Source organism: Balearica regulorum, chromosome 2 (assembly GCF_011004875.1).
Source record: "Balearica regulorum gibbericeps isolate bBalReg1 chromosome 2, bBalReg1.pri, whole genome shotgun sequence".
NCBI lineage: Eukaryota > Metazoa > Chordata > Aves > Gruiformes > Gruidae > Balearica > Balearica regulorum.
The window spans coordinates 55,475,887-55,493,321 of NC_046185.1; the positions used below are offsets into that span (position 1 = coordinate 55,475,887).

At 39.0% G+C, this 17,435-nt stretch overlaps 1 protein-coding gene across 1 annotated transcript in view; it reads right to left on the reverse strand.

Moving 5' to 3' along the window:
* Positions 1 to 17,435, reverse strand: part of LAMA1 (laminin subunit alpha 1) — a 108,431-nt gene that overhangs the window by 59,810 nt on the left and 31,186 nt on the right. Inside the window, exons 4-10 of the mRNA XM_075744399.1 lie at positions 16,004 to 16,246; positions 10,598 to 10,777; positions 6,583 to 6,672; positions 6,000 to 6,117; positions 4,713 to 4,891; positions 3,142 to 3,247; positions 2,481 to 2,641 (exon numbers count right to left, since the gene is read on the reverse strand). Coding sequence (XP_075600514.1) covers positions 2,481 to 2,641; positions 3,142 to 3,247; positions 4,713 to 4,891; positions 6,000 to 6,117; positions 6,583 to 6,672; positions 10,598 to 10,777; positions 16,004 to 16,246 — 1,077 coding nt within the window. The remainder of the gene's footprint in view (positions 1 to 2,480; positions 2,642 to 3,141; positions 3,248 to 4,712; positions 4,892 to 5,999; positions 6,118 to 6,582; positions 6,673 to 10,597; positions 10,778 to 16,003; positions 16,247 to 17,435) is intronic.

Consider the following 17,435-nt stretch of genomic DNA (forward strand, 5'->3'; position numbering starts at 1 on the left):
TATTAATACTCATACCATGATCCACTGCTGCCACCTCTTCCCAGAGGAACACCACATACACTTGAGGTTAGCTGGCAGCTCTTCCTCCTAATATGCTCTGGCTAAGGTCCAGAAACCCTTACTCTGAAAGTAGGGGTGCTCCACTCCTTTAGGTCCTATCGCTTGCCTGCTGCCATGCAAATTGGGCAGTTCAGAGCACAGTGCTACATACCTCTTTCAATGTAGAATTTACAGGGGGGGAGAATCCAAAACAGTACCCCCAATTTTTTTCTTGTAAAATTTGTACAGAAAATATGTAGTTATTTATTCAAAAAGTTTAAACAATTGCTGCTGACAAGCAAATCAGTAGAAAAAATATTCGGTAAATGCCCACAAAGCTGTGTAAACAGTAGATCCCCATGGGTATTTCGATGCAGTAAGATACAGAACATTTCCTGCTGCCAGGGACAAGTTTCTGATCATGTCCCTACCTTCGTATCAGGACAAGACCTGGACACACATCACTTTCCATCTCAACCTTTGGTTTCTACTATGGGAAAACGCCAGTACAAAGGCAAAGAGGACTTTACAGATCACCCCACAAAATTCCCCAATACATATGTTTAGGACACCAGACCTGCAGGACGTACAGTGAAGCATACCTGTTGTGCTATTTTGAAGAGGCCTGTATGAGCTTTGCATTGCAATTTGAAATGCAAAGCCTGTGGACCAAATTTTGCTTTCAGAAGTAGTTACCAGGGTAACTTCAGCCAAAAGAATCACTCCAGATTCCAGACTTACATCAGATTTGGTTCCCATGGAGCAAATTTCAAGCTTACCAGAGAGAAATCTGAGACCTTTGGTGGCAACACTACCAACTGTCTCTTCTTCTGGACCCATGTTTGGCATGTCAAGTTTACATAAGACCTCTCTAAACAGGTAGGATATGTGCTTTTGTAAGCAAAGTACAAACTGTTTTTGCAAACCATATGAAAAACTTATGATCCCCAGCTCTGATTCAAAGGCTAAGGATGACTGCTTTCTATTTGTTAACATAAAAACTTAGGAAAAATGTCAAAGGGCCTCCTGAGATAATGAGATTTTAAAATCTTTTGATTCTTACAGAAATAATATTTGTATGCTTTTTTCAGCTTTTTTTTATTTCTCTGTCTTCAGGATGCACCCGGATCCCATATTTCACTTTGTCTCTGTAACTTATTAGACAGAAATTATTATTTATTTCTTAATAAAGAAAAAAAATCTTACCCGATGACTAGACCTCCAGAGCTGTGTTTCGCAAATGATCAAATATTATGAAATGCAGAATATCTAAAGGAATAGTTTGCACTACCGTGTTCATGGAGACTGCACAGGCTTAGAAATCCTGTATCCTTCATTTGATATTTGAAGCACACAACTTTCCTCCTTCCTGTCTTTCACCTCTATAGGTGGGCTGCTCGCTGGTGAGACTCTCAGTGATCCGGCCTAAAAATTCAGTATGCCAGGCTCTTGCTCTAAACAGCCCTGAAAGGGGATAGTTTCTCATCCAGTTTATACCAAAATTTTAACCAGTTAGCTGCATCAACTGATATAGTGTTACTCTAGCTCAAAATCAGGCAAAATGGTTGAATCTCCTTTTTCGTATTTAAATTGGCTATTGGAGATATTTCTTTCTTCCAGATTCTGGTTATTTATATGTTTTATATTTCGGATCAGATAAATTAGGCAAAAGGACTAAGAAGTTGCAGAAAAATTGTCAAACAAACCATGTTTTTTTTGGCTCCTGTTCACTATCATACTTGGCAACAAATACATAAACTACTAGCTAACATTTGGTTCAGAAAATTAAGTGTAACTTCTTTAAATATTGACACACAGCTTTGTAATAAAGTTCAGCAGAATCTACAGCTGCAAGGTATTTCAAGGGGTTTGGATATTTACCAGAAAAATAAGAAAGCTCCAAAACTCCTCTCTCTCTTAACATTTTTTATGGTTTATATTTTGTAATCAAATAACTGTATCATATTTCATACATATATCTCATATAATTGTTCCAATAGCTCTTTCCAAACACATGCTGTTTCTTCACACGAAGCAGATGTTATAAACACATCCTTTCTTTACAAGAAATCACTGACTTCGAAGAGAAATATCAGCCGATTCCTAAAACCAAGCCCAGCTAGGCGTACTATCATTCTCTGTGATTCTTCCTCACAACTCACGTATGCAGTTATTTGCTTTTAATGTCATTCTGGCCCATTATTATAGAAAATGGTGTATCGGTAACATACAGAACTATTCAACATAAATTATCACATTTTTCAGTACAGAGAATAGTTAATAATTTTAAGTTCTATGTTGTCAGGTGTACAGTTACACCAAGTTACTTCCTATAAAAGAAGTGATGTTGCCAGTTAACGAAGTCATTTCCCTTATTAAAAAGGAGTTTACAAATCAATCACTGATTCAATTTTAAACAAAAATGACAGTTTAATACTTACTTTGCAAAGACAAGGTTCTGTGCATGGATCTTCATTAATGCTACCAATGAGGCTGCAGTTACAACGCAGGCAGTTTGGATAGCCCCGATACCCAAATGCACAATGATCACATTTTTCTCCTGTGTAACCTTCTCTGCATTGACACTGACCCGGCCAAGTCCCTTGAAAAGCAAAAACAGAGAAACAAATAAATAAGAGCAGGCAGTAGGCTGGATTCAAGATGTCTCAGAGGGTGCAATTAATTTAGCATTCCTTTTTTATTACACTCCACATTCCATTCCAATAGATACTTGGCATAATGTCAGTCTCACCATCTACTTCTCATGTTTACAGTACCAGATACGCAGAAACTGCAGCGAAATGGATTTTGTGACAGAGGTAACAGCTTTCATAAACAACAGTGTTAGATCTCAATCCTTCATATTGTTTTATATAGTCAGAGTCTGCCATCCCCACACAAGAACACATTCAGGGACCTGACATACCTTAAAATCCTAGAAGTATGCTATGCCTCACCTCTCCTTCCCAAATATTGACCACTGTTTTGAAGCGGTACCTAACTGGCAACCATTCAGAAGTAGATAGTGTTCCCTCAAACTTCAATGTCCAGAAATACAGCCAGATTTGAAGTTTAGAGAAAAGGCACTTCCCATTCCCTTACCACGCTGTGAGTCAGAATGGTGCTCATCTTTAACACAGTCAGAACTCAGAGAGCCGAACGGGTCGCAGTCACAGGGAAAGCAGGGGTGATCCTCATAAGGAGAAACCTAAAAAACAAACGTTCTCTGTCAAATTCTCAAATTATTAAGTGGGAAAAGTGAAGCTACATGTTTTTCTTGTCTGGGATCACTGGAGCTAATATGAATGAAGACTGGAAAAGCTAATATGCAGTAATAGATCAAGGGACTAGTTTAATTTTAGCAAACAGAAGATCAGGGGACTGTAGCCTAGAAAAAACTGAAATGCAGGAACAGAATTTGGTCTTCAATAGCACAGACAAAGGTATAGTAGCTGCTAATGACTGAAAGCTGAAGCCCAACGCATTCAGCCTAAATAGACTTTTTTTAAATGTAACAGCAATTAACCACTGTGATGGTTTGCCAAATATTATGGAAATGTTTAACACAATAATAGATGCTTTTACAAAGATACTCTGGTTCAAAGAGGAAGGAAATTAAAGAAATCCTTGGCTCTGTGTTCAATGGGAAGACAGATTATTCATGAAGAATCATTCTGACTTCATGATCCATATACATCTTTGAAATATAAGGCAATGCAATTCATATGGCAAGGATTTTATTTTCTTTCAGGGAAAATTTTCCTTTGAGCTGCTTCAGATGTAAAGCAAATCAGTAATGACCTCCAGATACACATTTATTGGCTATGACGACTTTTCTTCAATACTCCTTACAGAAAGTGAATCAAACAATCTCCAACTCCGGTTTACTTCTTTGGATGAGCTGTACTTGCTGTCTAACCATACTCCTGCAGACTCACCCTTGCTCTCTGCACCAATTTATACCAGATTCCTAAAGCATTGGTTTTCCAAAATATGCATGAACCTGCCAAAGCAAGACTTTCAGTATGTCTCATTATACAGAGATCTTGAACATTGGAGGAAGTTAATATGTATAACTCTGTTAGTCACATCTCGACAAATGTCTTTTGCGGAGTTTAGGTAATTTTTCCAAAGAGTGACACTTGTCAATAAACTGGGAAGTACACAGGCTCAGAGAGCACATGTTCTGCAATAACCATGTCAAAAAGAAAAAGAGTATTTGTTGCAACATCTCATGAGACAATGTCTGATCTCAGAACCATGTAATGGTCCTTTTTAACACTGGTTGAAATGGGCTGATATACGTTGGTACACAATTTGGCACTTCTGAAGACACTGAAACTTCAATACTAGCACTTTTTAGAGCTTTATCCACAGGAGAAATGGGTTTCCTATCAGAACATCTACATTTTCACACTAGAACTTGAAGTTTCACCTTCACTTATCCTTTTCTTCTCCAACAGCTCGACCTGTCCTCCCGCACAACTGGACAAGTATTTTGTTTTTCTCCGAAAGTTTTGGTGGTATGTCATCTATAAAAAAACCCCTTTATACGTTTTAGCTATTCTGCAACTGATAAATACATATATATTCATTACAATGAGCTGAAATACTCATCATAGTATCATGCCGTAATTCACCAAAACATTGGAAATGTATTTTCCAAATCTTACTTTGTGTGGTCTAAAATATCCATCAGCACATGTTTCACAGTTGATCCCAGCAGTATGTTGAGTACAGTTTAAACACACGCCACCTCCTATATACTGGCCATGAATATCCATACTCCTTTTCTGATCTGCAATACTCTGATTGTAATAACAATCTTCTGCTTTGTTATGACAGTTGCACTCTGAGAAGGAATGGAAAAGAAATCAATTTTTTTTTATTTACATTGTATAACAGTTCCTACAATACTGACATTTTTCAAAGTGGAAAATGTAAGTAGAAGGGCACATCAATTCATCTAAAAAGTGTGCTTTTTTCTCTTTAACCATGCTATATGTTTCTGCAGTCTTGATACACTATATTTCTTAGCAAGTACATTTCGAAACCAATGTCACCCTTTAATAGCACTGGTTTTTAACAGTATTCTGTAGATCTAACTATGACGATCTTGTCCGGACTGATCTCAATAGTGATGTGTGCTATGACCAATAGCTGTTCTTTCATTTTCTGTCCTCTGCATTCCAGAAGAAAATCTGCCTAATTCTCTTCTTATTTGGATTATAGACAAAAGTCTGAGAAGTCAACAATGCCAGCACACAAGTATAAATTTGATTCAGGTTAGAGGATACTTCAGTCCAAACAATCATAAACACCCACTTTCCGAAGAGCAATATTAAGATTTGTGTAAAGACTTCAACTAAAAAAGCACTTTTCCATTTGCAACTGTAATTTTTTATCTAAAAGGTTCTTAATTGTCTGCAGCTTGTGCTATGCATTAGCAACACAAAGAGAGAAAATGTACTAACTACCCCTAGCAACACATTCAGCCATACTGGCACAGCTTAAATCAATCTATCAGACAATCTGAAATGCAAATGGCCAATAAGGAGTTTCTTTCAAAACATTTGTTATCAGAACAAAGTTGTTTATCTGAAAAAATTTATGATCAATGTAAGAAATTTGCATTTCAAGTACCTTACAAAATGATTGATGCAAATCTACTAGTTTTTACAGGAGTATAATAAATTCCCAAGTCTCTTTGAAAAAGAGACTCTGAAAGCTTTACTACATGACAACTCTGCTAAGCCAGGGAGTCATATTGGATAGAACATTTAAAACGATCTTAACAGTTATGATTAAAAGTAGGTCCTCTACCTTTAAACAATCCTATGAAGACAGTTAAGAGTTTCTCGATTTTTCTGGGGAATTAGTATAGATCTGTATGAAAAGCAACGTCAAATAAGAACATAATAAACCTTTATGAAACTATTTTAACTTCTGTCCATACTTACTCTCACATTTGTTCCCCGCAGAAATGGTTCCTGGTCTCCACGGTTTCTGGTGATAGCCCGGACAGCACCTGTTACAGCTCTCTCCACATGTGTTGTGCTCACACTGGCACTGCAATTTCTAAGAATAAAAAAATTTATTCCTTGAAATATTTTTAACTGATAGTTTAACCAATGTTGCCAAAAGTCTGCCTAATATCAGACTTACTCCAAAAAATGTCAAAACCCACAAAAACCCACAGTTAGCATTAGACCACTCAACCACACTATATCAACTACTGGGGAGTAGACTTTCTAGAACAGGAGGGACAAATCTGTATTGCAAGAGAGACTATTTCTTGTTGTGCCCCTTGAATTGTTTAAATACAATGCCAAAGAAAAAGAGTTTACTTGAAGAAAGTTACCAGAGACCCAGATATGCTTGCACAGAGAAGGAAGAAAATTGTAGCAAATAATTGCTATAATTATTGCTATACTGTAAGATCTCTTTTAGCCTCCTTTCTGTCATTCTCCTTAGGCAAAGTACTTTTTTTTTTAAATTGGAAAAGTTTTTTTATGCAAATAAATCAATGAGATTAAAGAATACCTTTGTGATTTCATCCAGAGGACAGCTTCGAGCATGGCCATAACAAATACACATGCCACCAACAGAGATGTCCTTTATTGAATAGTAGTACTACAAAAAACGAAGTTGAAAAAGGGATGAGTAAAAGACATTGGCATGTATTTACACCTTCCCCTCTACTCTAGAAAATAAGATACCAGCATTCAACTACTATGTGATTTGAAAAATGCTAAGAAAATAAAAGAAACTGGATTTTTGCCACTTGGGGAAACCTTCCATTTTGTGAATTATTTTTTTCCCCGTTTTTCCTCACTGGTACAAAACAATAACTGACTTTTAACTTTAAATAACTATGCACGACTCCTCAGTTTCACGAAAGACCACCAAAAATGTGACCTCAGCCAAAGTTTTCTGGTTAAAAAAATAATCCTTTTTTCACCCTATAAGAAGCCATGAAGCATAACAAATTTCTATATTTTAATTTCAGTCTGGGGAGCAAGAGCATGCTTGCTTAAAATGGGAACTCTGCCCTCCTTTAAAACCAGTTTGTGAACTCACTTCCAGACCAGCTCTTTGCGACTAGTGTGTAGGCAGTGTATTATTCTATCCAAATTCTTAGCTTAAAAATTGGTGATACAGCAGAGTACAATCCATTAATATTGCCAGGTGGTGTGCAAAACCAACATACATAAGGAAAGGATTTAATTTCCGAGGCAAGGAAGAGGCAAGAAATGACCATCTGGGTTCAGTTACAGCTGCAGTATCAACATGGTTGGCCTGTTTGTATCCTGGGAAGTATCTACTACAGGGGAATGAAAAAGAAACAGTTTTTGAGGATACTTCTAAGGAAAGAGTTCAAGACTCTCAGACCTAACAACCCTACAGTCATCTGGTTCAGGAAGAGGAGGTGGCCCTGGGTGGTCAGACATGCTGACTCCTGGACTGTTATTTCTTTGAAGGATCTTGGAGCTGGAGAAAACTAACCTCTTTGATTTAATACTTCATTTTTTTATGTTTTTAAATTTTTCATTCAGTTTAGTATTTTAGTATTTTTTTTAATGTTATGGGCTTGAATTACAAAAAACATTCAGGGACTTATCATGAACAGTAAGTCCTTCACCACAGAGAACGAAGTCCAGACTGAGAAAAGTAAGAGGACAAAAGCAGAGGTATATTTCCCACTGCATTCCCTGCTTCATCTCCTTCATTTTCTTAAAACTCACAGTGTATGGTTCACAGCAGCTGTGTGCCTCTTGAAGTTGAAGGAGAGACCAATGCTAATCAAATGCTACAGACAAAAATAAATATATAGCATACAGAAATAAAGGTGCTGTTGAACACATAGAAAAGTTCTACATCAGATCTTTTCATAGAATCATAGAATGGTTTGGGTTGGAAGGGACCTCAAAGATCATCTAGTTCCAACCCCCCTGCCATGGGCAGGGACACCCTCCACTAGACCACCTTGCCCAAAGCCTCATCCAACCCGGCCTTGAACACTTCCAGGGATACGGCATCCACAACCTCTCTGGGCAACCTGTTCCAGTGCCTCACCACCCTCACAGTAAAGAATTTCTTCCTAACTTCTAATCTAAATCTGCCCTCTTTCAGCTTAAGGCCATTACCCTTTGTCCTATCACTCCATGCCCTTCTAAACAGTCCCTCTCCAGCTTTCCTGTAGGCCCCTTCAGGTACTGGAAGGCTGCTATAAGGTCTCCTCGGAGCCTTCTTTTCTCCAGGCTGAACAATCCCAACTCTCTCAGCCTGCCTTCACAGAAGAGGGCTCCAGCCCTCTAATCATCATTTTACAAGACTACATACAAGAAATTAACACAATTGGTATCAACAAATGTGTGTAAAGTCTTCAAAAACGACAGAAAACCAATCCAGAGAGTGATTATCTTGGTTGTATGTTGGTTGCACAGTGAGACACAAGATGAGACATCAGGATTTGGGAATCCTGCCCAATGAAACCCACATTTTGTGAAGATGAAGATGTGTAGCTCTTCATGCAAAACTGCACTAAGTAGTGCTAGGTGGGGTCGTACTAAGCCCTGGCTTGTACAATTGTACATGTTACAAAAGCAATGGGAACGGCTTGCCCTCAACGCCCTTGTTTCTGTTTGTATGCTTCTATGTTGAGCCTTTCTTTTTGGGGTGTATTTCTTGATATTACAATACTATCAACGGACCTAAATGTCTACCAGTCTGCTCTATGGGAACACCTCACCTGCTCAGGCTGCGCATTAACCATTTCCCTAAGGCCAGCAAGGCACAGCTGGAGTTGCTGTCCAATACTCTGCACTTGCAGTCAACCATTCTAGCAATTCCTATATGGGGCAGACAGATCAAGCAGAACATCCAGATTTTATGCTTTAGAAATGCTGCAACTGAATGAGCACCTCCATGACCGAGGTAAGAGTAGGGCTGCCTTGAAAGTACCCACCAAACCCTGACCAAATCCAAGGTTCTTTCCCCCTCAGTACTGTGCTGGTTTCGACTAGGATAGAGTTAATTTTCTTCCTAGCAGCTGCTATAGTGCTGCGTTTTGGATTTAGGATGAGACTAATGTTGATAACACACTGATATTTCAGTTGTTGCCAAGCAGTCAAGGACTTTTCAGCTTCTCAGACTGGCCTGCCAATAAGAAGGTGGGGGGGCACCCAAGAAGCTGTGAGGGGACACAGCCAGGACAGCTGACCCAAAGTGGCCAAAGGGATATTCCATACCATATGACGTCATGCTAAGTATATATAGCTAGGGGGTGTTGGCCAGGGGGCAGGAGGCTCAGGAACTAGCTGAGTATCGGTTCTGGGTGGTGAGTAATTGTGCTGCACAACACTTGTTTTGTAAATTCTTTTATCATCATCATCATTATTATCAACATCATCTTCATCTTCCTTTTCTGTCCTGTTAAACTGTCTTTATCTCAACCTACAAGTTTTACCTTTTTCTTTTCAATTCTCTCCCCCATCCCACTGGTCAGGGCAGAGGAGAGGGGCAGTGAGCGAATGGCTGTGTGGTTGGGTTTAGCTGCCTGCTGGGTGAAACCATGACAGGTACCCAGCTGTCTGGCCAGACCTCATAGAAGCAGTCTCAATGCACAAGGATTGCCTGTGTCAGAGAAGTCACAAACTGCAAGAGTCTTGTTGCTGCACAAGGAGGAGTTGCCTGCAGATGTTCTTCAAGGCAAAGAGCTACAAAGAAAGGGGATGAGGAAACACTTCTCGTAGTTTTCTGTCTTCATCAGAAAGCCTACCTTCACAGAAAAACTGATATCCTAATCTATGGGTCTCAGGCAAATTAAGAGGAGGGTGAAAATGGCAAAAATAAAAGCAGAAATACTGCAGAACAGTCAGTCATGGTAGTCACTATTATTAGGGGCTCCAATACTGAATTCCTGTGAGAGCTTGAAGAAGTCAGCCTAAGTACTTGGTGCCTCGGTTTCCCCTGTTTCAATATCAAATGTGTAAAGATCAGTTAATACTCTCAGAATTCTGAGGTTTTTAGATTATTATTAATTCATAGGCTTTAAAACAATTGATTACAACAGCCTTTAAAAAATGAAGAAAACTCTCATCAGACATCAAAATTCACAATGGCAATGTTTTCAAATAATTATTTTTTTCAAATAATTATTTTTATGAACCAGAGCACTGGGTCCTGAAATCCTTGATACACCAAAAAAGGTACTGCAGTTCCATTGAGAGGAACCTCAAGTGAGATTTCCATCAGCTAAACCATATTTTTTTATTTTGATGATAAAGCATTATAAGCACTGTTCCTAGCATAAATCATTTACACAAAGAAATAAAACGCAAACAAATAAAAACCAATCTCTAAAAAGCATTTTTTTAAGTTGTTTCTGACACGGTGTTGTTGTTAATAACGTCAAACAGAAGGCAAGAATTATTTAACAACTTATCAAAACAATTTTGTGAATGGCAAGGATCAAGTACTGCCTCCTCCTCAAATAGATCAGAAAAGGGTCTCCCATCAAGTCATACTGAATACCATTTATGAACAATCAGCTTACCCTTCTGGTAACAATGGGGTCCAGTTCTTTAGGATCATTATGGCTGAGAGTCATGAGGTCAGCATTAAGAGTTCTAATACGCTGCAGTCGTAGGCGAATGTATCGTGCAGAAGTAAATTCCAAAAGTTTTTGTGAAGGATCATCAGCACTAGGCCTACCATTGATCAGTGACGTGTGAATCTAGAAAGAGGAACTGGCTTAATTATAAACATAATTGTGATTCATTTGCAACAACAAAGATCTTAGTGTTGAGAATTAAAAACACAGAACTTAAGCTTGTTTTCCAACTACTCAGGATGGCGAGATGTTAAACTACCTGGAATTCTTTTTTCTTCCGCATCCTCTACCAGTAGGTAGAATTCCTGCTCCCTGATTCATGTAGTTCTGAAACCACCACTCTCGGCTCATCATAATCTCAAGTCTCCTGGACTTTTGTGGAGATAGCACAAAGAGAAAAACAGTACCACAAGCTAGTCCTTAGTTTCCATGGTCTTCCTTCCGCTCCCTTACTGAGATGAAGCATGTAACTCTGGCCATAAGCACAGTTTTGCTCTTCCAGATTTCTCCTCTGTAATTTGTAAAGATCTTATTGCTAAACATAAGGCCCACATGCTCAATCTGGGGTCATTAATCCTATGCCTTGCTGGGACAGGGCTGCCCAATCAGCAAGGAGTACCCAGTGACAGAACAGTGGGAAGCCACAACACAGGTGACAATTGAAACTCAGGGGTTGCCACCACAAACCAACCCATCTGGTCTCCATCTTTCTCCCACTAAGATGGCTTTTGGTATTGAGCTGCACAACTTATTCTGGCAACAGCCCCTTCATTCTTTCCAAAGCAACTTAGGAACACACAAGGATTTAGTCTCATATGACCATGCAGTTCCTGCTCTGTTTTATGGAAGAAACCAAAAAATGAGTCCCTAGAAGCCAAACAAACGTTAAACAGTTCACCTGGTGTCCACAACAAACAAGGAGTCATGCTTTGGGCCTGTCAGCTACATTTTAGAGTGCATGACATATCCTCATTTATGAAGAGTAATTTTGTCTCATATACAACTCTTGAATATATAGTTTCAATTTTTTCCAGTACTGTCAAATTGTTCCTTTGAAAATATTTCTAAATATTAAAGAATTTTTTTATTATTATTTTTAAAAAAAATCTTAATTCTGTAGTGGAGCTAAGGGCTTCCTAGACAGTAACTGTGTTATTTCAAACACATACAGAGACTGGCAATGGAGTTCACACTCCCAACATTATAAATTTGCCATTTATGGGTTATCACTATTCCTTCTAAATATTCTAATATTCGAACAATTTCACTTTTCTGATAGTCCATTCAGAAACTAACCATCATCCATTTTCCAACTGCAGAGTAACAGTTATGAAATCCAAAGCTTTTTCCAGGTCAGAGCCTGCAAATTAACACCACCTGATATAATATTCAGCTCTCATTGATCTCACAGAAACACAGAGAATTCTAGTCCATTTCCTACCCCAAAGCAGGATTTACTAGACTTTTGTTAGATGTTTGACCAATCTGTTCTTGAAAAAACACTGCTGGTGGTGACTCTACAATCCTCCAAGTCAATCTATTCCAGTCCTTTCTGGCTTTGTTGTTAGAAATGCTCCTGATCTCTAAACCACGTTTTCTTTGTTGCAAGTTCAGATCACTTTTTCCATCCTGTCACAAGCATGCAGAACAAATTATTCGTCCTTGTACCCATGTTTTACGCAACTTAAGGTTGAACATGCCCACCCCATTTCAGTCTCTTCTTTCTAGGCAAAGTAGCAGAGATGTATTAATTCAGAAGTCATGTTTTCTGCTGGGAATTACAGGCAGAATTGTTGGCCAAATATTCAAATATCACTGCACTACTTCCACTGAAAAAATTAATACATGTATACTCACTATAGACTAACCCAACTTTAGCATGGAGCACCACATCCTACCCTCATTTACCCTTAATTATAGATGTAGAATTCGCTGGTGTCAGTGCAATCCTTCAATTTTCACAACAAAGAAGAGAACCTAACCATAACATTGGGAGTTCTAGCATGTTGTGTTTCCTTTTCATCACTTTGACTCCAGAGACTTAAAGATCAAAAAAACCCTATCGCAATCAACTGGCCTTACCTCCTGCGTGACACATGCCATTTCATTTTACATAGTCTTTTCTGCCTAAATCTCAAATTCTCTGGTAATATATACTCTCTCTACTCATAAATAGTGCCTTCAAGTGATGAAATGTGAAGCATTATTCACATTTGAACTCTGAAGTTATCTACTGACTTGATCAGTAGAAATTCTGTAATAATTATGCTATAATTTCTATAGAGATGACAGAGGAACCTTTCCTAGCAGGGAAAGGAAGAAACAGTAGGGATAGAGACTAAGACACTAAGGAAGAAAAACAATGATTCTCCATGTATACTGCTGTATTTGGCTAATATATTGCTTATATATACTGATATACTTGTATATCAGCTTATACACTAATATATTTGTATGATATATTTTTGGCTTACTTGTTCTGCATAATTCAAAACCACAATGACCATTTACAAACAACTGTAATTAAAGCTTTGGAATTCATCATGAGCCCTGACTTCATTATGTAAATTTCTGGAAGCAGATCTTCAAGCAGTATAAATCAGGTAAACAACAGAGCTTACAGCAGAGCAGCTATACCTCTTCAAACCTGTGAAAAATCTAGCAGCCAAACTGGCAAAATGTCTGATTTGGCAAAAAATGTTATTATTAAGTGACATCCACATTTAGACGTGTGGTCTTTCTACCCTACTAGTTCTTTCACACCAGGGCACTACAAGCTGACTGCAGAACATTACAGATTCACGGATTGGTAGGGGTTGGAAGGGACCTCTGGAGATCATCCAGTCCAAACCCCATCCTAAAGCAGGATCACCTAGAGCAGGTTGCACAGGATGGCATCCAGGTGGGTTTTGAATATCTCCAGAGAAGGAGACTCCACAACCTCTCTGGGCAGCCGGTGCCAGTGCTCAGTCACCCTCAGAGTAAAGAAGTTTTTCCTCATATTCAGGTGGAACTTCCAGTGTTCCAGTTTGTGCCCATTGCCTCTTGTCCTGTCACTGGGCACCACTGAGAAGAGTCTGGCCCTTCCTCTTGACAGCCACCCTTTAGATATTTATAAAGCATTGATGAGACCCCCTCTCAGTCTTCTCTTCTCCAGGCTAAACAGACCCAGCTCTCTCAGCCTTTCCTTATAAGAGAGATTCTCCAGTCTCCTAATCATCCTCATAGCCCTCCACTGGACTCTCTCCAGTAGTTCCCTGTCTTTCTTGTACTGGGGTGCCCAGAACTAGACACAGTACTCCAGATGTGGCCTCACCAGGGCAGTTTTGATCTGCTTGAGGGTAGGAAGGCTCTGCAGAAAGATCTGGATAGGCTGGATCAATGGGCCAAGGCCAATTATATGAGGTTCTACAAGGTCAAGTACCAGGTCCTTCACTTGGGTCACAACAACCCCATGCAATGCTAGAGGCTTGGGGAAGAGTGGCTGGAAAGGTGCCCGGCAGAAAAAGACCTGGAGGTCCTGATCGACAGCCGGCTGAATATGAGCCAGCAGTGTGCCCAGGTGGCCAAGAAGGCCAACAGCATCCTGGCTTGTATCAGAAATAGTGTGGCCAGCAGGACTAGGGAAGTGATCATGTCTCCCTGTACTTAGCACTGGTGAGCTAACACCTTGAGTACTGTGTTCACAGTTTTGGGCCCCTCACTACAAGAAAGACATTGAGGTGCTGGAGCATGTCCAAAGACGGACAACAAAGCTGGTGAAGGGTCTAGAGCACAAGTCTTCTGAGGAGCGGCTGAGGGAACTGGGGTTGTTTAGTCTGGAGAAGAGGAGGCTGAGGGGAGACCTTCTTGCTCTCTACAACTCCCTGAAAGGAGGCTGTAGCCAGGTGGGTGTCAGTATCTTCTCCCAAGTAACAAGTGATAGGACAAGAGGAAATGGCCTCGAGTTGTGCCAAGGGAGGTTCAGGTTGGATATCAGGAAAAATTTCTTCACCGAAAGGGTTGTCAAGCCTTGGAACAGGCTGCCCAGGGAAGTGGTTGAGTCACCACCCCTGGAGGTATTTAAAACATGCATAGATGTGCTGCTTAGGAACATGGTTTAGTGGTGAATTTGGCAGTGCTAAGTTAATGGTTGGACTCAATGATCTTAAAGGTCTTTTCCAACCTAAATTATTCTATGATTCTATGTAGTACACAGCAATTTAATTGTGTCATTTTTTATACCTTTATGTTACTGCACTTAGAAAAAAAGCCATGTTCTGGATAGCGTCACCCAATTCTGTGTACATCAGGAAAAATAAATCAGAAAAAAAGGTCACTAAAGCGAATCTCTGGCATTCCTGGGTTTGGAGTTGTATGGCATATCAGACACACATAACAAGAGGCACTGTTCGTACAGAGTCAACCTAAGGTTTTTTTGGTTAATTGCATGGAGAGCCAGGTTAAGTTTTTCTGTCTGTTCCATCTGATCAGTGGGGCATGTGCTTACATCACTGCAATAAACATTTGATTAAAGTGAATGGGACTTCATGTTACTGTATTTAATTGGTTTTTTTCTTGCTGAAACAAAGTTTTAAGTTTATGTGAAAATTTGACACACTTTAGTCCTTAGCTGCATAGACTCCAGTCTTTTTTTAACCAAGAAATAAAAACATATTGGCTTCTATTAAGCTAAGAGTTACTAGCATTCTCCATGGGCTAACGCTGCATTTATTATCACGCTCTTACATTATAGCATTCACAATGGAATAACCGCTGGTTTTAATGTATCATTTCATTATGTGGCTGCCTCCATGTAATAAATTACACAAGTACCATAAATAGAGTTTGTTAAAAGAAAGAACAATCAACAGTGAGGCTGCACAACTCATAGCTCTTTCAATTATGCTACATCCCTGAAACAATGCCACGGCTTGTTTAGGAGTTCCAGCTGTGCCGAGCACTTCAACAGTGTTTGCAGCTTTATCTCACACAACCAGGTGTTCCTAACACAGGGGGGGTTCTTTATTAAATGAAAAACCTGGCAAAACGTAGAGCCTCTGTTGTAGTCTTTCAGGATAAAGCAACTAATAATTCACAGCTAATAGCTATCATCAAATTATGTGGGGAGAGAGAGAGAGAACAAAGAATTTAGTAACAGGAATACATAGAGCCAAAGATATGTTTCATCCCCACGTTTAAAAGTTTGCTATACTGGTACATGATGTAAAGATAGTATCATTAAAGAAGAATAACAGATAATCTAGTAGTGCTGGGGGTGAAGAACTCTGTAACTGTAATCCAAATGTTTTCAGATTGCCATCAGTCCATGTTTCTACTCACAAACCACAAATGCAAACGCAAACATACCTCTCCATGCTCCAGGGGAACTAGTCTGGAATAATAGGAGGTGCAGATCACTTCATCATCTCTCTTGTAAGTTGGCGGCCCAATTCTTGGCGTAATATTATAACGAGTTAAACATTCAGTATCACTAATTGCATAGTACTGCCATGGTCTGAACTCTGTGCCATCTATGGAGCGTTCCAAAATCCAGTTTCCAGGTCGTGGAGCATTAGCAGCTTTGATGATGACATATGCAACTTGAAAGACCTAAAAAACAATGCAAGAAGAAAATTTTAACACTTCATTATGCTGTAAAAGACCACTAGAAGCCAATTTGGGTACTAAATTCAAATTTTAAAAGCAGTATATGGTTTGCCTGGGGAGAAGGTAAAATTTTGTACAGTGCCTCTGGATAAAATTTTTGCACAAACTTTTGACAGAAGGCCAGTCTAATCTTTTACTAAGACAAATATGTATCTTTTTTTGTCAAAACTCGGAACATTAAAACAAAGCATTTGTTTATGTAACTGAAAAAGACTAAATGTATTCAGTGTTAATGTAATAGCTGAAATCTATATCTACACTGTACATTTCAGGATTACTTGGGTATAACATTTTTTCTATGGGACATGCTATTTAGCTTTGCTGAACCACTGAAGTTCAGCAAAACCACTGGTTTTAAAAAAGTAGGTTAGTTTTGGTTTGTTTTGTAGGGTGTTTTTTTTTTTTTTTTCAAAACAGCTGCAGCCCAAACATCTCGTTTCACATTTTAGCTGGGAGTTTAACCTTCTCAGTAACAGCATTTCTGATAAGCTTTTTACACCCTGTATTAAAAACTTTGTGCATTCCATTTTCATTCTGTGTTAAAATTATTTAAGCAGAAGACTATTTACACTGCTGAAAACAGAGACGAATAAGATGAATATGACAAATATAAGCACAATAACCTTATTTAAGAACAGTAGCTCTTTTAAGACATGTGTTCTCTAAGCTACACAGGTATCTCCACTATTATTTTTTTTAAAAATCCTGTGTCTAAAGCAAAATCCCCATCCACACAACAGCATTTCTGTGAGTAGGCAGGGCAGTAATTAAGTTTATATCTCTTTTTAAATGTCCTTGTCAGGGCAGCTAGAAAAGCTGCATGGGCCCCCAACCAGCTACAGCATTAGCCACTAAACACTGAAGTGCACTTACTGCAAAGCTACTATCTTCTTCCTTACCTAATACCTACTACATCACCTCACTTAAAAAGGCTCTCTTTGTAAATTGATAAGACTTCTGTATAGGAGTTTAATGTTTAACATGCACTATAGTATCAAGCCACATTTACATGAAAGAAAAATGCCGTATTACTCAACCATCTCAGAGGTATATATTCTCACTTCAGCAAACTGCCTGGTCCGCTGGTATAATCATCACAATTCCTGTCTGCATGTACAGTATTAATACTGTG